Source organism: Centroberyx affinis, unplaced genomic scaffold, assembly GCF_046629955.1.
Source record: "Centroberyx affinis isolate AG114_WGS23_722 - 3 ecotype Tasmania unplaced genomic scaffold, CSIRO-AGI_Caff_v1 ptg007942l_1, whole genome shotgun sequence".
Taxonomy (NCBI): Eukaryota; Metazoa; Chordata; class Actinopteri; order Beryciformes; family Berycidae; genus Centroberyx; species Centroberyx affinis.
Genome location: NW_027283983.1, coordinates 122,815 through 138,865, shown reverse-complemented (window position 1 = coordinate 138,865; position 16,051 = coordinate 122,815). Strand labels below are relative to the sequence as shown.

Here is a 16,051-nt window from a genome sequence, read left to right as displayed (position 1 = left end):
AGGTCACACACTGATGTTGTCTGATGGCCTTTACAGCACTTGACTAGCATCATGTGCACCCACTGCACTTCCTACACTGGAGACGAGACTCGGTGCCAATTGTGAGCAACTGCCGTTCAGCAGAGCCAGTATTAGGCAACACATCGCATGGCAGAGTGAGGCAATGCTGTAATAAGAGTGCAATGTTGAAATCTCAAAGGGTACACACAAGCATGTGTACGTGCATCTAGGGTAGAACGCATGGCTCTGTCTCAAACACATATATTCTGTGGTGGCATAGTTACACACACACACACACACACACACTTTTCTCTCTCTCTTTCCCAGCCAACCAAACAAAGACAGACAAGCACACACACACACACAGTAACTACAGAAACAAGAACCACAGTAGACAAATTTCAGATTTCTTAATAAAAATAATTCATTTCAGGACAACATATAAATAATTATTGAATCACACAATACAGATAATATCTTGATATGAATAAATACTTAACAAATAAAACAAGGCTTTTTTTTCATACAATACCCTATTGTCGAAAGGTCACACAAAGAAACTTCCACACCGTTTGCATGTTTTGTTACACCTTCTGCTTTTATGCGAATGCTCTTTCTACTGTTGGAATGTCCCTAAGCGAGTCGGAGTACCATTCCTAAATGCCTCAGCAGCTTAGACAAGTCATGTGCAACTCTGTGATCCCATCCCAATCAGGCTCAGTCAGAGCCCCGAAACCTCGTTAAGGGGCCTTGATGAGCTGACCACTAATTGGCCTTTAATTGATTAAGGTTCGTCTAGAGGTGATTAAAGCACACAGAGATCTACGTATAGGCCGCCGACGCTTGGGCCGGCCCGACGGCTCTAGATACAGTTGAACGAAAAGGCAGACCGAGAGCCTGTTTGTCTACGCATTCCTAACTAGAGCCACAGATAGATATCTGCCTACAGCAGTTCTCCGTGAGGGAGAGTAGAGATTATGAGAAAGAGTAGAGATCTTCAGAAATATGAGTGGAAAAAAACGGATCAATTGAATTCATTTTGCAGTTAGTACAATAGATGCATTTGTGCTTCAGTGCATCTCTATAGATAAATATTTCTTCTTATTTGGATAAATTGGACAGAATTTTAGTCAAACTGTATCTATTTGGCGGTTCTCAGCATGAAAAAGCTTGGGTCTGTAGTAATACAGCATATAGGTAGCTAGATGTCTATCTATGGCACAGTTAGTTCATTAGAATGGTCCAGGCTGGCCATTTTTAAGGAGGTAACAACAACTGTTTGGTGGTTGATGGCACATGTATTTTTTTGGCAGAAACAAAACCAAATATATTCAAATACATTAAAATCTGAAAACAAAGAAAAAACAAAACAGGAATGTCAGTTTTGCGTAGTCCAGGCGCACATGTGTGTGCGTTGTGTGTGTCTGTGTGTGTGTATGTGTTGGAGATGAGGCATCGGGTTTGAAGGTCCTACAGTATGGACCAAGATCCATATTCACAAAGCATCTTATAGGTGGGAGCACTGATCCAGGATCACTGATCAGGCCCCTCGGGTCCATAGAATTTCAATTACTATTTAAAGGCAAAACTTATAGAGGATCAGCCCCAATACTGTGCTGTAGGCAACGGCACAAAACACATTCAGATAAACAAGATTGGCCAGAACAGGCAAATTGGATTGCTGTCTGAACATTTGAAATTGTCGCCTTGGCACATCCAGAGGGGTGTGGCAGGAGGAGGAGTGCGTTCCTCCACGGGTTTGTTTACCTTCACATCACCTCAGGCTGGGGTGGGGCGCTTACAATCTTACAGTGGTGTGTTTGTGTGTTTGTGTGTGTGTGTGTGTGTGTGTGTGTGTGTGAGTGTATGTGGTGGTTAAGTTGATAATGCTCCGTCAAGATTTCACCTGTGATTATTTTGTCCTTTCGCTCTGGCTGGCAATCCCCTCTTGACAGGACTGGAGCTATAAGATATGTGTGTGTTTGTGTGCGTGTGTGTGTGTGTGTGTGTGTGTGTGTGTGTGTGTGTGTGTGTGTGTGTGTAGGTGTGTGCTTGTATGCGTGTGCTTGTATGCGTATCTAGGTGCTAAAGTGGTCAACAGTAAACAGGAAAACAACGACCAAGGCAACAGATCTGTTCTGAGGGAGAAGAGGAGAAATAAGAGGAAGAAAAGGAGGAGGAGAAGAGGAATAGAAAGAGAATGAGTCCTATCTCTACTGTGTTCTCTGCCTTGTGCCCGCTCACACCGCCAGCATGTTGGCTACAATGAAGAGGCTTGTATTTCTGTACATGTAGCACCAAAACTAGCAGGGGCCTGCCCTGTCTGTCTTGCACTGTTCTGTCTGTTTCACTTTCCATATCACTCATTTCAAAATGTTAATTTTATATCAACTGATCGCCTCTGGGTGAATAAGAGGACTGGGGTCGATGCATGTCCAAATATAAACTAAAACTGCAATTCACTGACTAATGGCAGATTAATTTTCAATGATTTTAGAATATTGTTTGCAAGAGCCTTTTTGGCAAATCTTCTATATTGACAGTAAATGAATGAGTGACTTTAGTGAGCTGAGCCCAACAAGGGTGAATACATCTAAATTCCTTTCCAACACTTCTCTGGGATTGATAATGCTTGCATGTTTCAAAGAAATCAGTGACTAGACCCCAACTGCATCCCATTCCCTCTCCAATCCAGGCAGACTTGAGCAAATGCTTCAAGTTGCACCAATGCATTTCACCCAGAAATGCATTTCACCCAGACATCCCTAGCCTCTGCACCCCTCACTCTACAGAGCAAATGCTAGACAGACAGGCAGACAGATAGACAGATGGGTAAGACAGACAGACAGGGGGTATAGAATCCTTGGCTGTGGTCTAGAAAGCAATGTCAGATGCTTTTCGTTATGTCAACATACAATCATTTTGTCCGGCACGATTCACTACGTACCTCTAAATACATATTGTACACAAGAGTTAAGTCAGTTGCTCTGACATGTAGCCAAACCTCTCACCGTGTAACTGTACACGCCAGATCAGATGATAGTAATTGCACAAAGAGGTATTCTGGAGGCCATGTCTACTGCGAACACACACACACACTCACTCCCCCCCACGTACACACACTCTCTCTTCACATTCTACATGGGGGGGTTTAGATTTTCAGGCCATAAGGTTACTAGTTAGTCACTAGCTAGTTAGTTAGTTGGTTAGTTAGTATCAGAGGTGCATTGACTGGCATGGGGCGCCCGGAGCGGGGCGGCGGCTCTAGCGTGCTAGCGATGTGTCGTCATCGTCGTTGCGTGCATGGTGTGGACATGATCAGCCGCGGTAGATCTGTTTGAAGTGGTCACACTCGTTGCAGTAGCCCTGTTTCTCTTGGTTGGCGTAGTGGTCGCAGCCCTGCGTCCGGCACCGCTGCTTGGACTTTTCCTTGGGCGCCTGCGCCCGCCTGCCCCCCTCCCTGCCCTGGCCGCGCGTGTGGCACTCTGGGCACAGGTCCGTGCAACCCGGGGACACGTTGCTGCAGCCGCTCCGCCGGCACTGGGTCTGGGTCTGGGTCTGGGACTGCTGGGATGATCTGGGTTTGGCCGCTCTGTCCCGCTATTTACAGAGAATAAGAGGGAGAGCAGGGAGAAAGAGGAGAATCAGATAGATGAGTCAACTCAAACTTTACTGGACCAAGAAATATTACAGCAGATCATCTGTTTTATAAGTGAGGCCGAAAATAATAGCAGAGAAGAGACTGTGTACCAGCGAGATGAAATGAGAGAGAAGAGGATATGCAGAGAGAATGAGAGAAAAAGAAAGAGAAACACAATAAGCAGAAGACACAAAAAATAATAGATGATAGAAGGGAAGTGAAGACACGGGGGAGAAAGAGGTAAGAAGGTATGGCAGACACCTACCATAACCAGAGGAGGGGAGTGTGGTGTGCGATGTGCCGCTTGGTTGAGCCGTGCGCTTTGCTCTTTGACGTAGCACTTGTTGCAGTAGCCCTCCAGCATTGCCTTGCCGACCGCACCACAGCCAGTCCCCCTACACCGCGTGGCGTTCTGGAAGCCTGCCTCCGAACCATGCCGGCTCTGGACTGGGGCTGGGGGAGGAGTCAAGTCTGGAACACACACACAAAAAATAATATAAGACAAAAAAATAATCAATGGAGAATGAGATTGAGGAGAATTGAGAATACTTCTAGCCCTTGACAAGTTGTATGCCTGAATAACCCTCTAGCTAACCAAGTTTAGTTTTAGGACTTACGGTGGTTGGTCTGATAGTCTACGTAGCAAATAGTGCAGAAACCCAACTTCTCCGGCGTCCCAAAGAACTGGCATCCAGATCTTTTACAGGGCCGTGCCAGCGGAGCCTGCCAGGCTGAGGTGTGCCCCGGGGTTAGGGTGAGGCACGGCCGCTCGGCGTCCCTGGCCTGGCTCCAGGCTGACGACGAGGCCTCAGTCCTAGGGTTGCTCTGCTGCGGCTCTCCCCTCTCCGGAGCCTGCTGTCTCTGCATGCAGGGTGGACACAGGCCATTGAATATTCTGAACGCCTCCTGTCTGCACATGCTGCAGCGCTCTGTCTCTGCCTCGCGGCCCCCCCACTGGGCCCAGCCGGGGCCCTGGGCAGGGTGGGGGACTACAGGCCCCCCGTTGGGGCCTGGGAGTCCTGTGGCAGCCGTCCCAGCTCCAGGGGGTCCGTGGGTCTGCCTGGAGTTGAAGCAGCGTTCACAAAGTCCATCATGCTCAACACTGAGGGTGAAGAGGCAGCCGGGCGTCTTGCACTTCATGGCGTGAGTCTCACTGTACAGGCTGAGGCTGGGCGCGGTGGGCGGGGCAGAGCGGGGACTGGATAACACCGCCCCCCTCCCGGAGGAGGAGGAGGGGGGGCTGCTGCTTCGGGCTCCCCGGGAGCTCACCTCAGTCTCTGATCCCCCAATCACCCCCACTCCACCTTGTACACCTCCTCCTTTCGTCTGCACCACCCCTTCTATCCTCGCTCCTCCACCGGTAGTCGCCTGCCTCTTCTCAAAGCACTCATGGCAGTGTGGCTGCGTGTCCACAGAGACATAGAAGGTGCAGCGTGGCGTGGCGCAGCGGATCTCAATGAGGGAGAGCTGGGAGACGGAGAAGGGCGGCGGGCGCTGGGGCTGGGCGGCCCACGCCTGCTCCTTGTCCTCCTGCCAGCGCTGGTACTCATGGTTGACCAGCTGCAGGTAGTCCTCCATCAGATTCATGTCTTCAGGGAGGTTGCCCTCGTCCAGCCTTGGGACAGAGAGATACATTACAGCCCTAAACATAGCTGAAATGTTTGTGATTTCATACTTTTTTGTAACTTGGATTCAAAGTTTACATAGCCTTTTATTCACAACATTGTCGTTGTCAGTGTACCAATTCAAACGTCACTACAGCATTCTAAAAAATCTGTGATCATCAACCTGGAAATAAGTTTGTTCTTCATTCTTGAGCCACACCATGCAACACTGCATGTGGCATTTTAGCCAAGGCCTATGAGTGGGATGTGAGTCTTTCACTCTTTTACTCTTTTACTCAATGATGCATTTAGGGTATAGGGCTTGTAGTATGTGGGTACCGTGCAGCGTTGATGATGCGTGTGGCGTCATAGCCCAGGCCTATGACTGGGATCTCCATCAGTAGTAGGTAGTCTTTCAGGAGCCTGTCTTTCTGCTGCTGTTCCTTCTCCATCAGGAAGTGAACCTTCAGCTCCTCGAAGCCCCCCCGGCCCGGGTTGATCAGCGGTACTGCTCGGATTTCTGGGAAATGTGGATCAAAGTTACATATTATAAAAACTACAATGGACAATAAAAAAATCTAGGAAATCAATTCCTGCTCTAAAATGCTGAGTTATCATATGTTGACTCTAGAAATTGTAAATTGTATAACGCTATGGATGCTGTACTTTTTGTTTTTGAGCTGTTTTGAATTATGTGTCTCTCTCACACACGCACACGTGCACACGCACACACACAAACACAAACACACACACAGAATCTCTCTCTTTTTCTCTTGTTAATCAATCAGTTATACAATGCCAATTGGTCGAGCTTCCTTGCCTCTTGTCACGTTTGCAACATAGCAGTCTGTCAGTGTTTCCTACCTGGCCCACTGTCTTTGATGGTGATGAGGGGGGCAAAGTGCTGGGAGTCGTAGCCCAGCACTATGGGGTATTTGTAGCACTCAGTAGGCGGCCATTGGAGCGGCAGATAGATCCCACCCACATTCAGAGGAGAGAAGGAGGAGCCAGACTTCATACTCCTCACCACCTGGTCTGTTAAATTAGTGATTGAACCAAAAATCAACCCAAGATCAACTTATATCTTGACATTTGAATTGTAGTTAGTTATTTGATTTTGTTATTTTTACTTGTCAGGGCACTTGTCACATTGTAGAACAAAAAAGTTTCAACATTTGTCCTTGTGCTACTTTAAACTGGTTTGTTAGCACTGATAGTGCTCCTCACTGAAATTAAGCCTTTTAGCTTCAGGCTAGCAGTAACTAATGAGTTAAGTGAGACATGCTAACAATGGAAGCCATTTATCAATTAACCAGAGTGCAAATACAGAAACCTTTCGATCAAAGTGCACAGCATATAAAAAAAAGGAATTTCAACCTGTCTGGGCACCTTATGTGCGTGATTGTTTTATCATGTGTATTGGAACAATATCCATGGAAACCAGTTAAACTCATCTGTCATTCAAAAAGACTTTCTGAATTTTGACCCTGCCTACAGTTTATAAGCACAACATCCACTCTACATCCGCTAACCAAGATGGATGTGAGGTTATGCAGTGACATTGAACACTATGAATACTGAAAAAATAACAAACACAACAGAAAGCTGAGGCGTGTGGTTGGGTGAGTGCAGACACTCTCTAGATTGGCAAAATAAATGTTGATAGAAGACCGATGAGTCTTTGATGGCTAACAAGGAGCAATAAATATACTTTGAGCCAATAAAAAGTGAGTACCTGCGATGACGATGATGGGTCTGCGGAGGATGTTGGAGAGGATGAAGATGTGGATGTCCTCCAGAGAGTCATACTGGAGGCCGTTGCTACTGGAAACGGGAGACGCCATCTTCACAATCTTTTCCCACTCCTCCTCCCAGTTCTGGGACAACACACACACACACACACACACACACACCAAGTTAGGACACAAACACAAACACTAGGACACAAATACTGTGATGGATATATGTCTTTACTATACTGATTCTCATATCATGGCTAAACCATTCCAGAAAAAAAACAAACTGGTTTAAAATGATTTGCAGGTTGCATACAAGAATGCATGCAAGATAGTAGTTTCTATTTTTCAGCCCAAGCTAGTGCAAAATACTGCCCAAAATCTGAATGTAAGCTAATAGAGAAGGCTTAATGTAGACAAAACCTTTAACCAACTAGACTTTTCAGCTAACGTCTAATCTTGGTACCATGGTGGTGTATCGGAGTCCGGTCTGGGTGAACTCCTGGGACTGGAGCAGCTCTGCCTGGAAGCGAGCTCTGAAGCTGCCGGTGTCCGTCTCCTTCAAAACGCCGTGGAGGGCTTTCCTCAGCACCAGGTCTGTGTCCTGAACCCCCAGCATGTACTGGGAGGCCGCATGGAGCAAGCAGTTCCCGTCTCCTACAGACGCACACAGAGGAGACAGGCAAACACATACAATGTTACCACCAAGGGGAGCCGATTTCGTACATGGGGCAAATAAACTGTGGATAAAACTTCGAAAACACGGTGTGCAGGCGCTTGCACAGAGAGAGATACACGCATACACACGCATACACACGCACACACACGCAAATGCAGCAGGCCTATGCATGCACACACACACACACACAAACACATATGCACACACGCATACAAGTGTAACAGGAGTCAGGGGATTTCCAGGCTGTTGGGCTGGTTGTCGGGTAGACTATCTGGTGTCTACACTATTATCTGTGACCCTCACATCTCTGACACGTCACACACACCACAGAGAGAGACAGGCTTCTACACCCTGGCCTCACAAAGATGGTCTCAATCCACCTGAAATGCATCTTTGAAAAACAAAATGGCATTTTATTTCTTAATTTAACCTGAAACCTCAAAAAATGAGCTGTCTCGTTTCAAGTTCCTTTTATATTCTACTAACGGAGACAGAAAAGTGTTTTTTCTAAATGTATGTGTTAATATGTGAGTGTGTGTGTGTGCGTGAGAGATGGAGATGAGTAGCTGTCTGTGTGGCAACTAAAAAGCCTGGAATTTTATTTAGTCTCCCATTGCAGCGCTGGGCCTTTTTCTCATTGTGAAACAGGAGAGGCTGTATTTGTGAATGTGTGTTGTTCTGAAATACCCTGTTGCCACACTAAACACAGAGGAATTTCCCTGCTCTAAGTTCTGCCTTTTGTGTGTGTGTGTGTGTGTGTGTGTGTGTGTGCACGTTCCCCTCCTATGATCCCAACTCATCAATGCTACTCCGCTGGCCCCGGACTTTCCATAGGGGCGGGGCTTGGACAGGATGGAATGTTGTCTCTTTGAAAATTGTTATCAACAGCCAATGAAGGCTTTGATTAATGAGTGCTGGGAAAATAGGTTTACCTACACACACACGAACATAAGAATTTATAATAAGTTGTAATTCTCATCATCACCTGTCCTCTGTTTGCTAATGTTCACGTGACAAGAGTTCACACTGCACTCTATCACTCACACTGACTCACACACACACCTGAAGTGTACACACCTATCCCTGTGTATTATGAGTTGAGCTGTTTCTGAGCACTGTTTTTCTTTGGTTGCCCAACAAGACAGTCTTAGACCCGGGTTATCCTCAGTCTTAGGCTTGGTCAAATACTTTACATTTCACATTACTCAGAAAAATGATATCTAATTGTGCTGAGATTTCTCAAGGTAACATTATCTGTAGCGAGAGATGACTGTTTTCTATCAGCTGAGGGAACGTTCCGCTGTACCTAGAGGAACAACATCCGCCTCGATCTCAGACTAGCTAGATCTTGTTCCATTTGGGCGCTGTTGCATCACTCTGAACAAAAACTCAGAAAACATAAAACGCACGGCTCTCTGGTGAGAAAAGGCATCCTCAACATAGATGCATATACAAACAGGCACACAGGAATAGGCACAAGCACACATATACAGTCAGTTGCACCTATTTAAAACCCACCCAGTTCTTGAGTGTTTTGGCTCCAAACTGAGCTGTCTGACTAGCAGACATGAAAGCCTGTCTGCTGCTACCATCAGTCTAAATATAGACGCTTCCTCTGTGGCAACCTGGGACACTTCCTGGTAGCACGCCAGCCTACGACCAGAGTTTAGTTGCCATCGAGGTGCCGCGTACGTACTTGCAATGTTGTGGTTTGAAACGGGGCTCTAGACCCGTGTCGCACATCATCCACTATTTTTTCTCTTTGCTTACAAGCTGTCTAGCGAGGCAGTTCTAAATGAAGTCCTGCACATGGCCGTTTTGCCTCTGCATTGATATGACATGAAATACTGCAGATAAGCCATCAAGAACATACCTCATTCATGCATGCACTGAATTTTCGTATCTGGGTGTAGCATTTTACACCCGCTTACTGACAAAAACATTAGTCGAATCAAGTAGAATTTCTAACCAGCTTTTAATTGTTTAAACAATTATCAAATAAGCTCAAGCAATCAGCATGTTTGTACTGAACGTGTGTCTTGTCCTAAATATGTACTTACAGGGTAGAACACTGTGGCTGTTTGTGTGTTTGTGTGTGTGTGTGTGTGTGTGTGTGTGTGTGTGTGTGTGTGTGTGTCCTCTCTGCTACTATACAGAGTCAGTGTATTGTAGCTAAACAATTCCTGCTTGTTAGGGACACATGACAGACATGGGATGCAGTTTGGGAAATACCCGCAGACGTATTCTAGACATTCAAGACACAAGATGCACACAATTTCAATAACATACTTCTTCAATGGGTGGAACAGTTTCAGGAAAACGGATACTGGCCCGTGATTTATCAAGTGTCTGGGAGTGGAAGATCTAGAAGTAGTTTTGGCTTTCATGATGGTCAAGATCCTTGTTTTGTTTTTTTTAGTCTGGCCTAGGAATAAAGGTGGGTTGTGGGAAGACTGAGATGGGCCCCTATCAATATACAAAGGTGCTAAACTTTTCTAAACTTAAACACAATGACCTGAGAAAATGGTCTTGAGCTAACTGGACAGAGTGTGAAAATCCCTGCTCAAAGAGTCTTGGGCAGCGATCTTACATCAGTGTTTCTACTCTGAGAAGCTTGATTAGTATGGGTTCTGTTCTGACTGGAGATTGGTGTCATCTACAGAGTTCTGCTCTCTCACTCTTTTTCTCTCTCAGTGTGTGTGTGTCTGTGTGAGCTCCAGTGACTCAGCAGCAGTCAGTCAGTCCTCTGTGTGTGTGTGTGTGTGTGTGTGCGCGCATATGTGTGTGTGTGTGTGTGTGTGTGTTGTCCGTCCTCTGCTCAAAGTCATGTCTGGGTCCTTCAGAGTTCTAGACACTCCGCTCTAAATTCTGTCTCATCTTTATGACGTCATCACTGCAAGCCAGGAAATTCCATCCAGGTTACTGGCAGCAGAAGCCAGGAGTTTGTCATCAACAGGGGTCTTTCTGAAGAGGAACCAGGTGTGTGTGTATGTGCGTGTGTTACAGTAACTCCCCATAGTCATTACTTCATCCTGACAAAGAGTTTCAAATTTACCAACGAACATGAGGATGTACCACACAACATCCAGCAAGCACCTCATCCATCCCGTAACCGTTCAAAATAAATTCTGAGATTAGACCCATTTAAGAATTTATCACTGGCAAGTTATCAGTTCCTATGTGAAAGAACCTATTTCCTCTGGAAACTCGTATGATTTGATTTCAGCTTCCTACTCCTGCGGTTAATGCTATGGCTGATGTTTCCCTTCACAGTATGTTTTCCCCCCCAATCTAAAAATAGACCTATGTCAGATGTACAGATCTGTTCAAATAGTTAAAATACAGTAAGTTAAAATCAGCAGTGAGAGTAAGACACGCTTGGATGTGGTTACATTTGATTGAACTAGGCCCTAATCTTCGGTGAGCTAAGATTTGGGATAAATGATGATAGTGGCAACTACCTTATTAAAGGACAGACACATATGACAGACAGAAAGAGAGAGAGAACCTAAACCTACAGTCAGTGGGGAGATGTATGAAGATCCACTGACATTCTCTCTCAATTTTACACACACAAGCAGAGGGGACATACCCCGACCATTAGGTTGTAAATGAAACCCTATGGAAATAGAGTCTGAAACATCATCAACAGTAAACAGCAGTCCTGTGAGTGACGCCAGAGAATTTCCCAGTACAGTGATTGATCAGAAGTCAACGGTCCCTTGGCTTAATGTTTGTCTACCATGGGATGTTCCCACGTTACGACATCCACGCAACAGAAAACATGACTTAGCAACGGGCTGACTGAACTCAACTTCTTGGCTTGTCACAATAAAACCAAGGGGGCTGCTAAATGAGTGTTTGTGAAAGCGGAACCCATGTCCCCTGTTTGTTGTCATTTACAGTAATCTGGGCGGTGAGTAATGTCTCACAATTTACATTTCAAATAGCCCTGACTCACAAACAACTCCTCTCTATCACAAGAACTGAAACAATAGAAAAAGACATCCACCCCCCTGACAACGCAGAAGGTGCTGGCCCCAAAATCAATGAACAAATATCTCTATTCTTCTGTTGTTCTGTGACCAATCTACTAAGTTGTTCCGGATATCTAACTTCATATTTAATTTGTCCACAATCCCATCTCCCCAACAGCACATATAACTATTGGTTTAGAAATGCACAACTATTGATCCACAAATCTATCAGAACACATTCCCTGTGGGACAGCATCCCAGAACCTCTCCCTCCTCATGGAGTTGCACCCACCTAAAAGAACATCATGTGTGCTGGTTTCACAGAGTCTATCAAACAGTTTCAGAGCCCTTTTCACCACAATAAGACAAAACAAAAATCTGTATCTTCACATCAGCACAAGCCCTCTTACCATTGGTGCGTAAGGGCACCATCTTCTTCACCTCACGGCACCAGTTGAGCTTCTTCTCCTGCTCCAAGGAGGCCTGCATGGCACGGTCCAGGATGGCGGCCTGCACCACCTCCCTGAAGGCCTGCGGGAAGTGGTTCATGGCGATCATCTCCAGCGTGTATCGGTGCATCCCGCGCAGGTGGTGCATCAGGCCGCCACTGGCCGCCGGCTTCACCACGTCGTTGGGCACGCGCTGGCGGATCTTCACCGCCTTCAGCAGGTTGGAGACGAACAGGAACTTGGGGAGGAAGTTCTGGCCCTGCGACATGGCGGACGGCTGGCCAGACGGATGGAAGGTGGGGAGGAAGAGGGACGAGGAGGAGGACAGGAGGAGGAGGCACCGACCGCCGATGACCGAACAATGTGGAACTGGATGGGTAGAAAGGAAGTGGAGATGTTAGTATTGGATTTGACAGTAGAGTAGAATGGGCTAAAATAGACTAGAGGTTCTTGACCAGACTGTACCTTTTTTTTTTTTTACTGGTGGGAAAATTTCAATGGAGATTCCCCTTCCCTATTGACAGAGACTCAACGTCCAAACATGGCTTAATCTACAGCATGCCCGGGAAACCACCCCGCACACAGAATTAACCCAATCTGGAGGCTGGTTTGTGCTTTTTCACTGGTGATTTTGGTGGGCCTAACGTAAGCAACAAGACATCTTTTGTATGCTTGTTTTTTCCCCTCTTGATGCTTGTAAGAGTTTCCCCTGGCAGGGCGTTCCAGTGTCCCACTGAGCTCAAAGCCCTCCAACAATTAACTGGTGGTTTCCAGACCAGAACTAAAGGCCAACCAGAGCAGAGGCTTGTGGGAAGGTCACACTGCCTGCTCACCCACACCTGTCTCCAGAGGGTAAAACAGTAGGCCTGCACTAAGCCTTGGTCTAACACTACTATTAGAGTTTTTTTTTTTTCCTTTACTATAAAGGTTCAGTTGGCAAACCCGGGGAGTTTTAGAGAAACATTTCACCCAAAACTCAGACAGTGTCAGGAAAGAGTCCACAGGAAGTAGAAAGTGATGGTCAGCAAATAGGCCTAGAGTTTTGCTGACTTTTCAACTTAAGCAATATCCTGACATTAACCGTTCTGCAGCTTTCAGTGTAAATTACTTTAGGTCACAAAACAAAACCGTAATACTTCGCTTATAGTGGCCTCTGTAGCTGTGTTCACTATCCAAACAGCAGCAGGTGCAACAACAGACTAGGCCATGCTAAAGGGCTAGTCAGTCAGTCACAGGGACTTGTGCGTACACAACAGGCAACAGACGTTTTGATGTCAGTGACCATGTTGATAGGAGCCAGTAATTGCGGTTTAATGTGCTGGCACCGCTGGCAGACTTTGGGCAGACAGACAGTGGCACAATGGTGAACGCTGCGGTTTGGGATGGCTGGCTACACAAAAACACAATAACAGGAGACTTTGCTGACGTTCAAGGCTTACGTAATTCCAATGACAACTACCTTTGAAACAATGTAACCTTTGAACGCGTCTTATACCGCGGATATCGATACAGTGTAGCGCCTCCGACGATACATTTCTCTGTTTAAATGCACTGTTATCCGCTTGAGGGTGACGTCTTTGTAAACAATGGCTGTCAAAGCCACTGTCGTGAGCAGGCTTCCAGCTTCCTCCATGTCCCCAGAAACACGACAATACATTACTCAAGGCCTGAACGTGATGTACCTACCAAGTCTCGTCCTCTAATTAGAAATGCCGTCCACATGGGAAGGTACGGGAAAGGAGGACAAGCGTCTTACCTGTGTAATATGTCGGGGTAATAACAAAGCCCTCCCAGATGCTCAGGCTAGTCCTCTCTCAGCCACTTCACTCAGCCTCACCGCAGCGGTCCTCGGCGCCATTCAACCTTTTCTTTCCCTCCGTATCAGATCTATTTTGGTGCCTTCGCAGTTCGCCGAGCCTGTCAAAAGAGTACATTTACGTCCTCCAAGCTAGTTAAATGTTGCAAAAAAGGAAAAGCCCGGCTGAAGGGGATTTCCACAGAGGGACTTTCCACCCACCCATTTCCCTCTCTGTCTCAGTCACAACCTGCGTTACAGCTCCCTGCCGCCAGGGGGGCCTCTATCTGTCTGACTCAATACTGAAAAGCATATCCCACCTACTGTGCACAAAGGAGCGTCTCTGAGGGAGACAGACAGGTCGCGTCATATTCTATTTCATGATACAGCCTTAGAAATAAATCATTCGCTCGGAATGAGCCTGGTCGCCGCCTATTGCAGACTAGCCTAAGCAAATGAGTCAGGAAAACGAAAAATAAACTGATCAGTTGGTCACAAGTAGACTTTGTCTGGCTTGCTGGCTGCATGTATGCACGTATGTATTATTTGTGTATTTATGTATGGATGGATAATTTGATACTGTATTTATGCCCCTTAAGGAAATTGTCTTTGGGGAGGTTAGTGCATGGTCAACTGCAGGACAGAGTCCCTGCTGCAGCTGGTAGGGATTCAGTGTTTTGCTCAAGGACACTTCAGAAGGATAGATATCTGCTCACCCAGGGCTAGAACACAGAAGGGCAATCTCTCTAACCACTTGGCAGCTGTGCTGCCCTCAAATGGAAAGATGGATGTAGATGCTTTTATCTTTGAATCTGTTTCTGTTTGTCTCCCTCTTCCTTCCTGTGAGCTTGTGCCTGGATGTGTGTGTGTGTGCTTGTCTACAAACCTGAGGAACCAGTGTAGGTGCAGACAGACCAAATGACTGACAGAGAGGTTGAAACTTTGGAGCGCTGTACCTGTGTCAGATCAGGAATACTTTTGCACTCTTGTGGTTTCTAGTGGTTAACAAGTGGTGTTATCTCTTGAACGCTTCAGTGCCAGCAGGGCCACCACTGTGCCAAAGTGCACCAACGGTTGTGACGCTGTAGGCTACCAAAGAAAAACAGTCACATTTCTGGATTGACTTTCTTCCAACTGTTACATTTAACCTGCTGATGATAGGTGTGTGAGTGTGATAGCTGAGAAAACGCAAAAGGCATGATAAAGTTAGACACTAGGCATGAAAATACCAGATAAAGAATGCGTGTGTGTGTGTGTTTGAATGTGTTTGAATGTGTGTGTGTGTGTGTGTGAGAGAGCGAGAGAGAGAGAGAGACAGCTCTATAAGCTCTATAAGTGCTTCTACTATGTTTGTGTGTGTCTACAGTGATGCATTTTTTTATTTATTCAACTCTTAGACAGACCATATCAGCTTTAATAGCTTTACATAATCTTATTGTAGGTTAAAGGTAACATAACATGCAGCTGCAACGCCCTGGGTCAGAATCTGGCCTGGGACCTTTGTTGCATTTTCACACTGGTCTTTTCTCCTCCCTACAGAAGGACTCCTTGGTGTGTGCAGTACCCAAACCCTGCAAAACACTGCAAACATCCAGTCAAACCACAGCCTGTGCAGGCAGGAGTTACTCAGGGTGGGGTGTTGTCGCCTCTCTTTTTTGTGTTCTGCATGAACTCTGTTGACAACCAGTGTTGACACTATTAAATATGCTGATGATCTCTCCAAACGTCCTACAGGCTCCTTACCAGGCCAGATGCAGGCTGCTTTGGATTGATCAATACTGCCTGGCTGCTGATGCACCGAAACAAAAACACATGGTTATCAGCATGAGGAAACTCCAGAATAGACTAAGGAATAGACTCATCCTGTTGTTCCAAATCACCGTGTGGTGGAAAATGTGAAAATTTGTCCAACTCTCTTATGACATTACATGGGATGCACATGTAAAATCAAATAATCGAGTTGATTGGACTTAAATAAATACTGGCAGTGATTATATTAATACTTTCAGAGTTAAATTAACACAATTTTGCTGAGTTACGTGCTTGAGAAGGCTTCACTGAAGAATTCACCACTGGAATGTTTCCATACTGGAATGTTTTCAAGTGTGCAGGAATCTCTCAAGGACTCACCCAATTTCCCCCCAAGGATAACATTTTTTTTCATCTTATCT

At 46.0% G+C, this 16,051-nt stretch overlaps 1 protein-coding gene across 2 annotated transcripts; it reads right to left on the bottom strand.

Annotated features, from left to right (window-relative positions):
* Positions 1-406: 406 nt before the first annotated feature.
* Positions 407-14,104, bottom strand: tnfaip3 (tumor necrosis factor, alpha-induced protein 3). 2 transcript variants are annotated; one of them, XM_071514085.1, is made up of 10 exons: positions 13,842-14,104; positions 12,431-12,454; positions 12,047-12,155; positions 7,447-7,637; positions 6,980-7,121; positions 6,109-6,279; positions 5,584-5,764; positions 4,258-5,255; positions 3,906-4,111; positions 407-3,600 (listed from the first exon to the last, which is right to left on the bottom strand). In XM_071514085.1, the coding sequence occupies exons 3-10, from the start codon at positions 12,123-12,125 to the stop codon at positions 3,319-3,321; spliced, it is 2,250 nt and encodes a 749-aa protein (XP_071370186.1). In that variant the 5' UTR covers positions 12,126-12,155; positions 12,431-12,454; positions 13,842-14,104; the 3' UTR covers positions 407-3,318. The 2 variants fall into 2 exon arrangements, with proteins under 2 accessions (XP_071370186.1, XP_071370185.1); XM_071514084.1 differs by having other exon boundaries at positions 12,047-12,454.
* Positions 14,105-16,051: the final 1,947 nt, after the last annotated feature.

Coding starts and splice junctions, on each gene's coding strand:
- tnfaip3 (XM_071514084.1), bottom strand. CDS start 12,353: ATGTCGCAGGGCCAGAACTTCCTCCCCAAGTTCCTGTTCGTCTCCAAC. Junction 7,638..12,046: donor GGTGCCCTTACGCACCAATG/GTAAGAGGGCTT, acceptor GTGCGTCTGTAG/GAGACGGGAACTGCTTGCTC. Junction 5,765..6,108: donor CATCAAAGACAGTGGGCCAG/GTAGGAAACACT, acceptor CACATTTCCCAG/AAATCCGAGCAGTACCGCTG.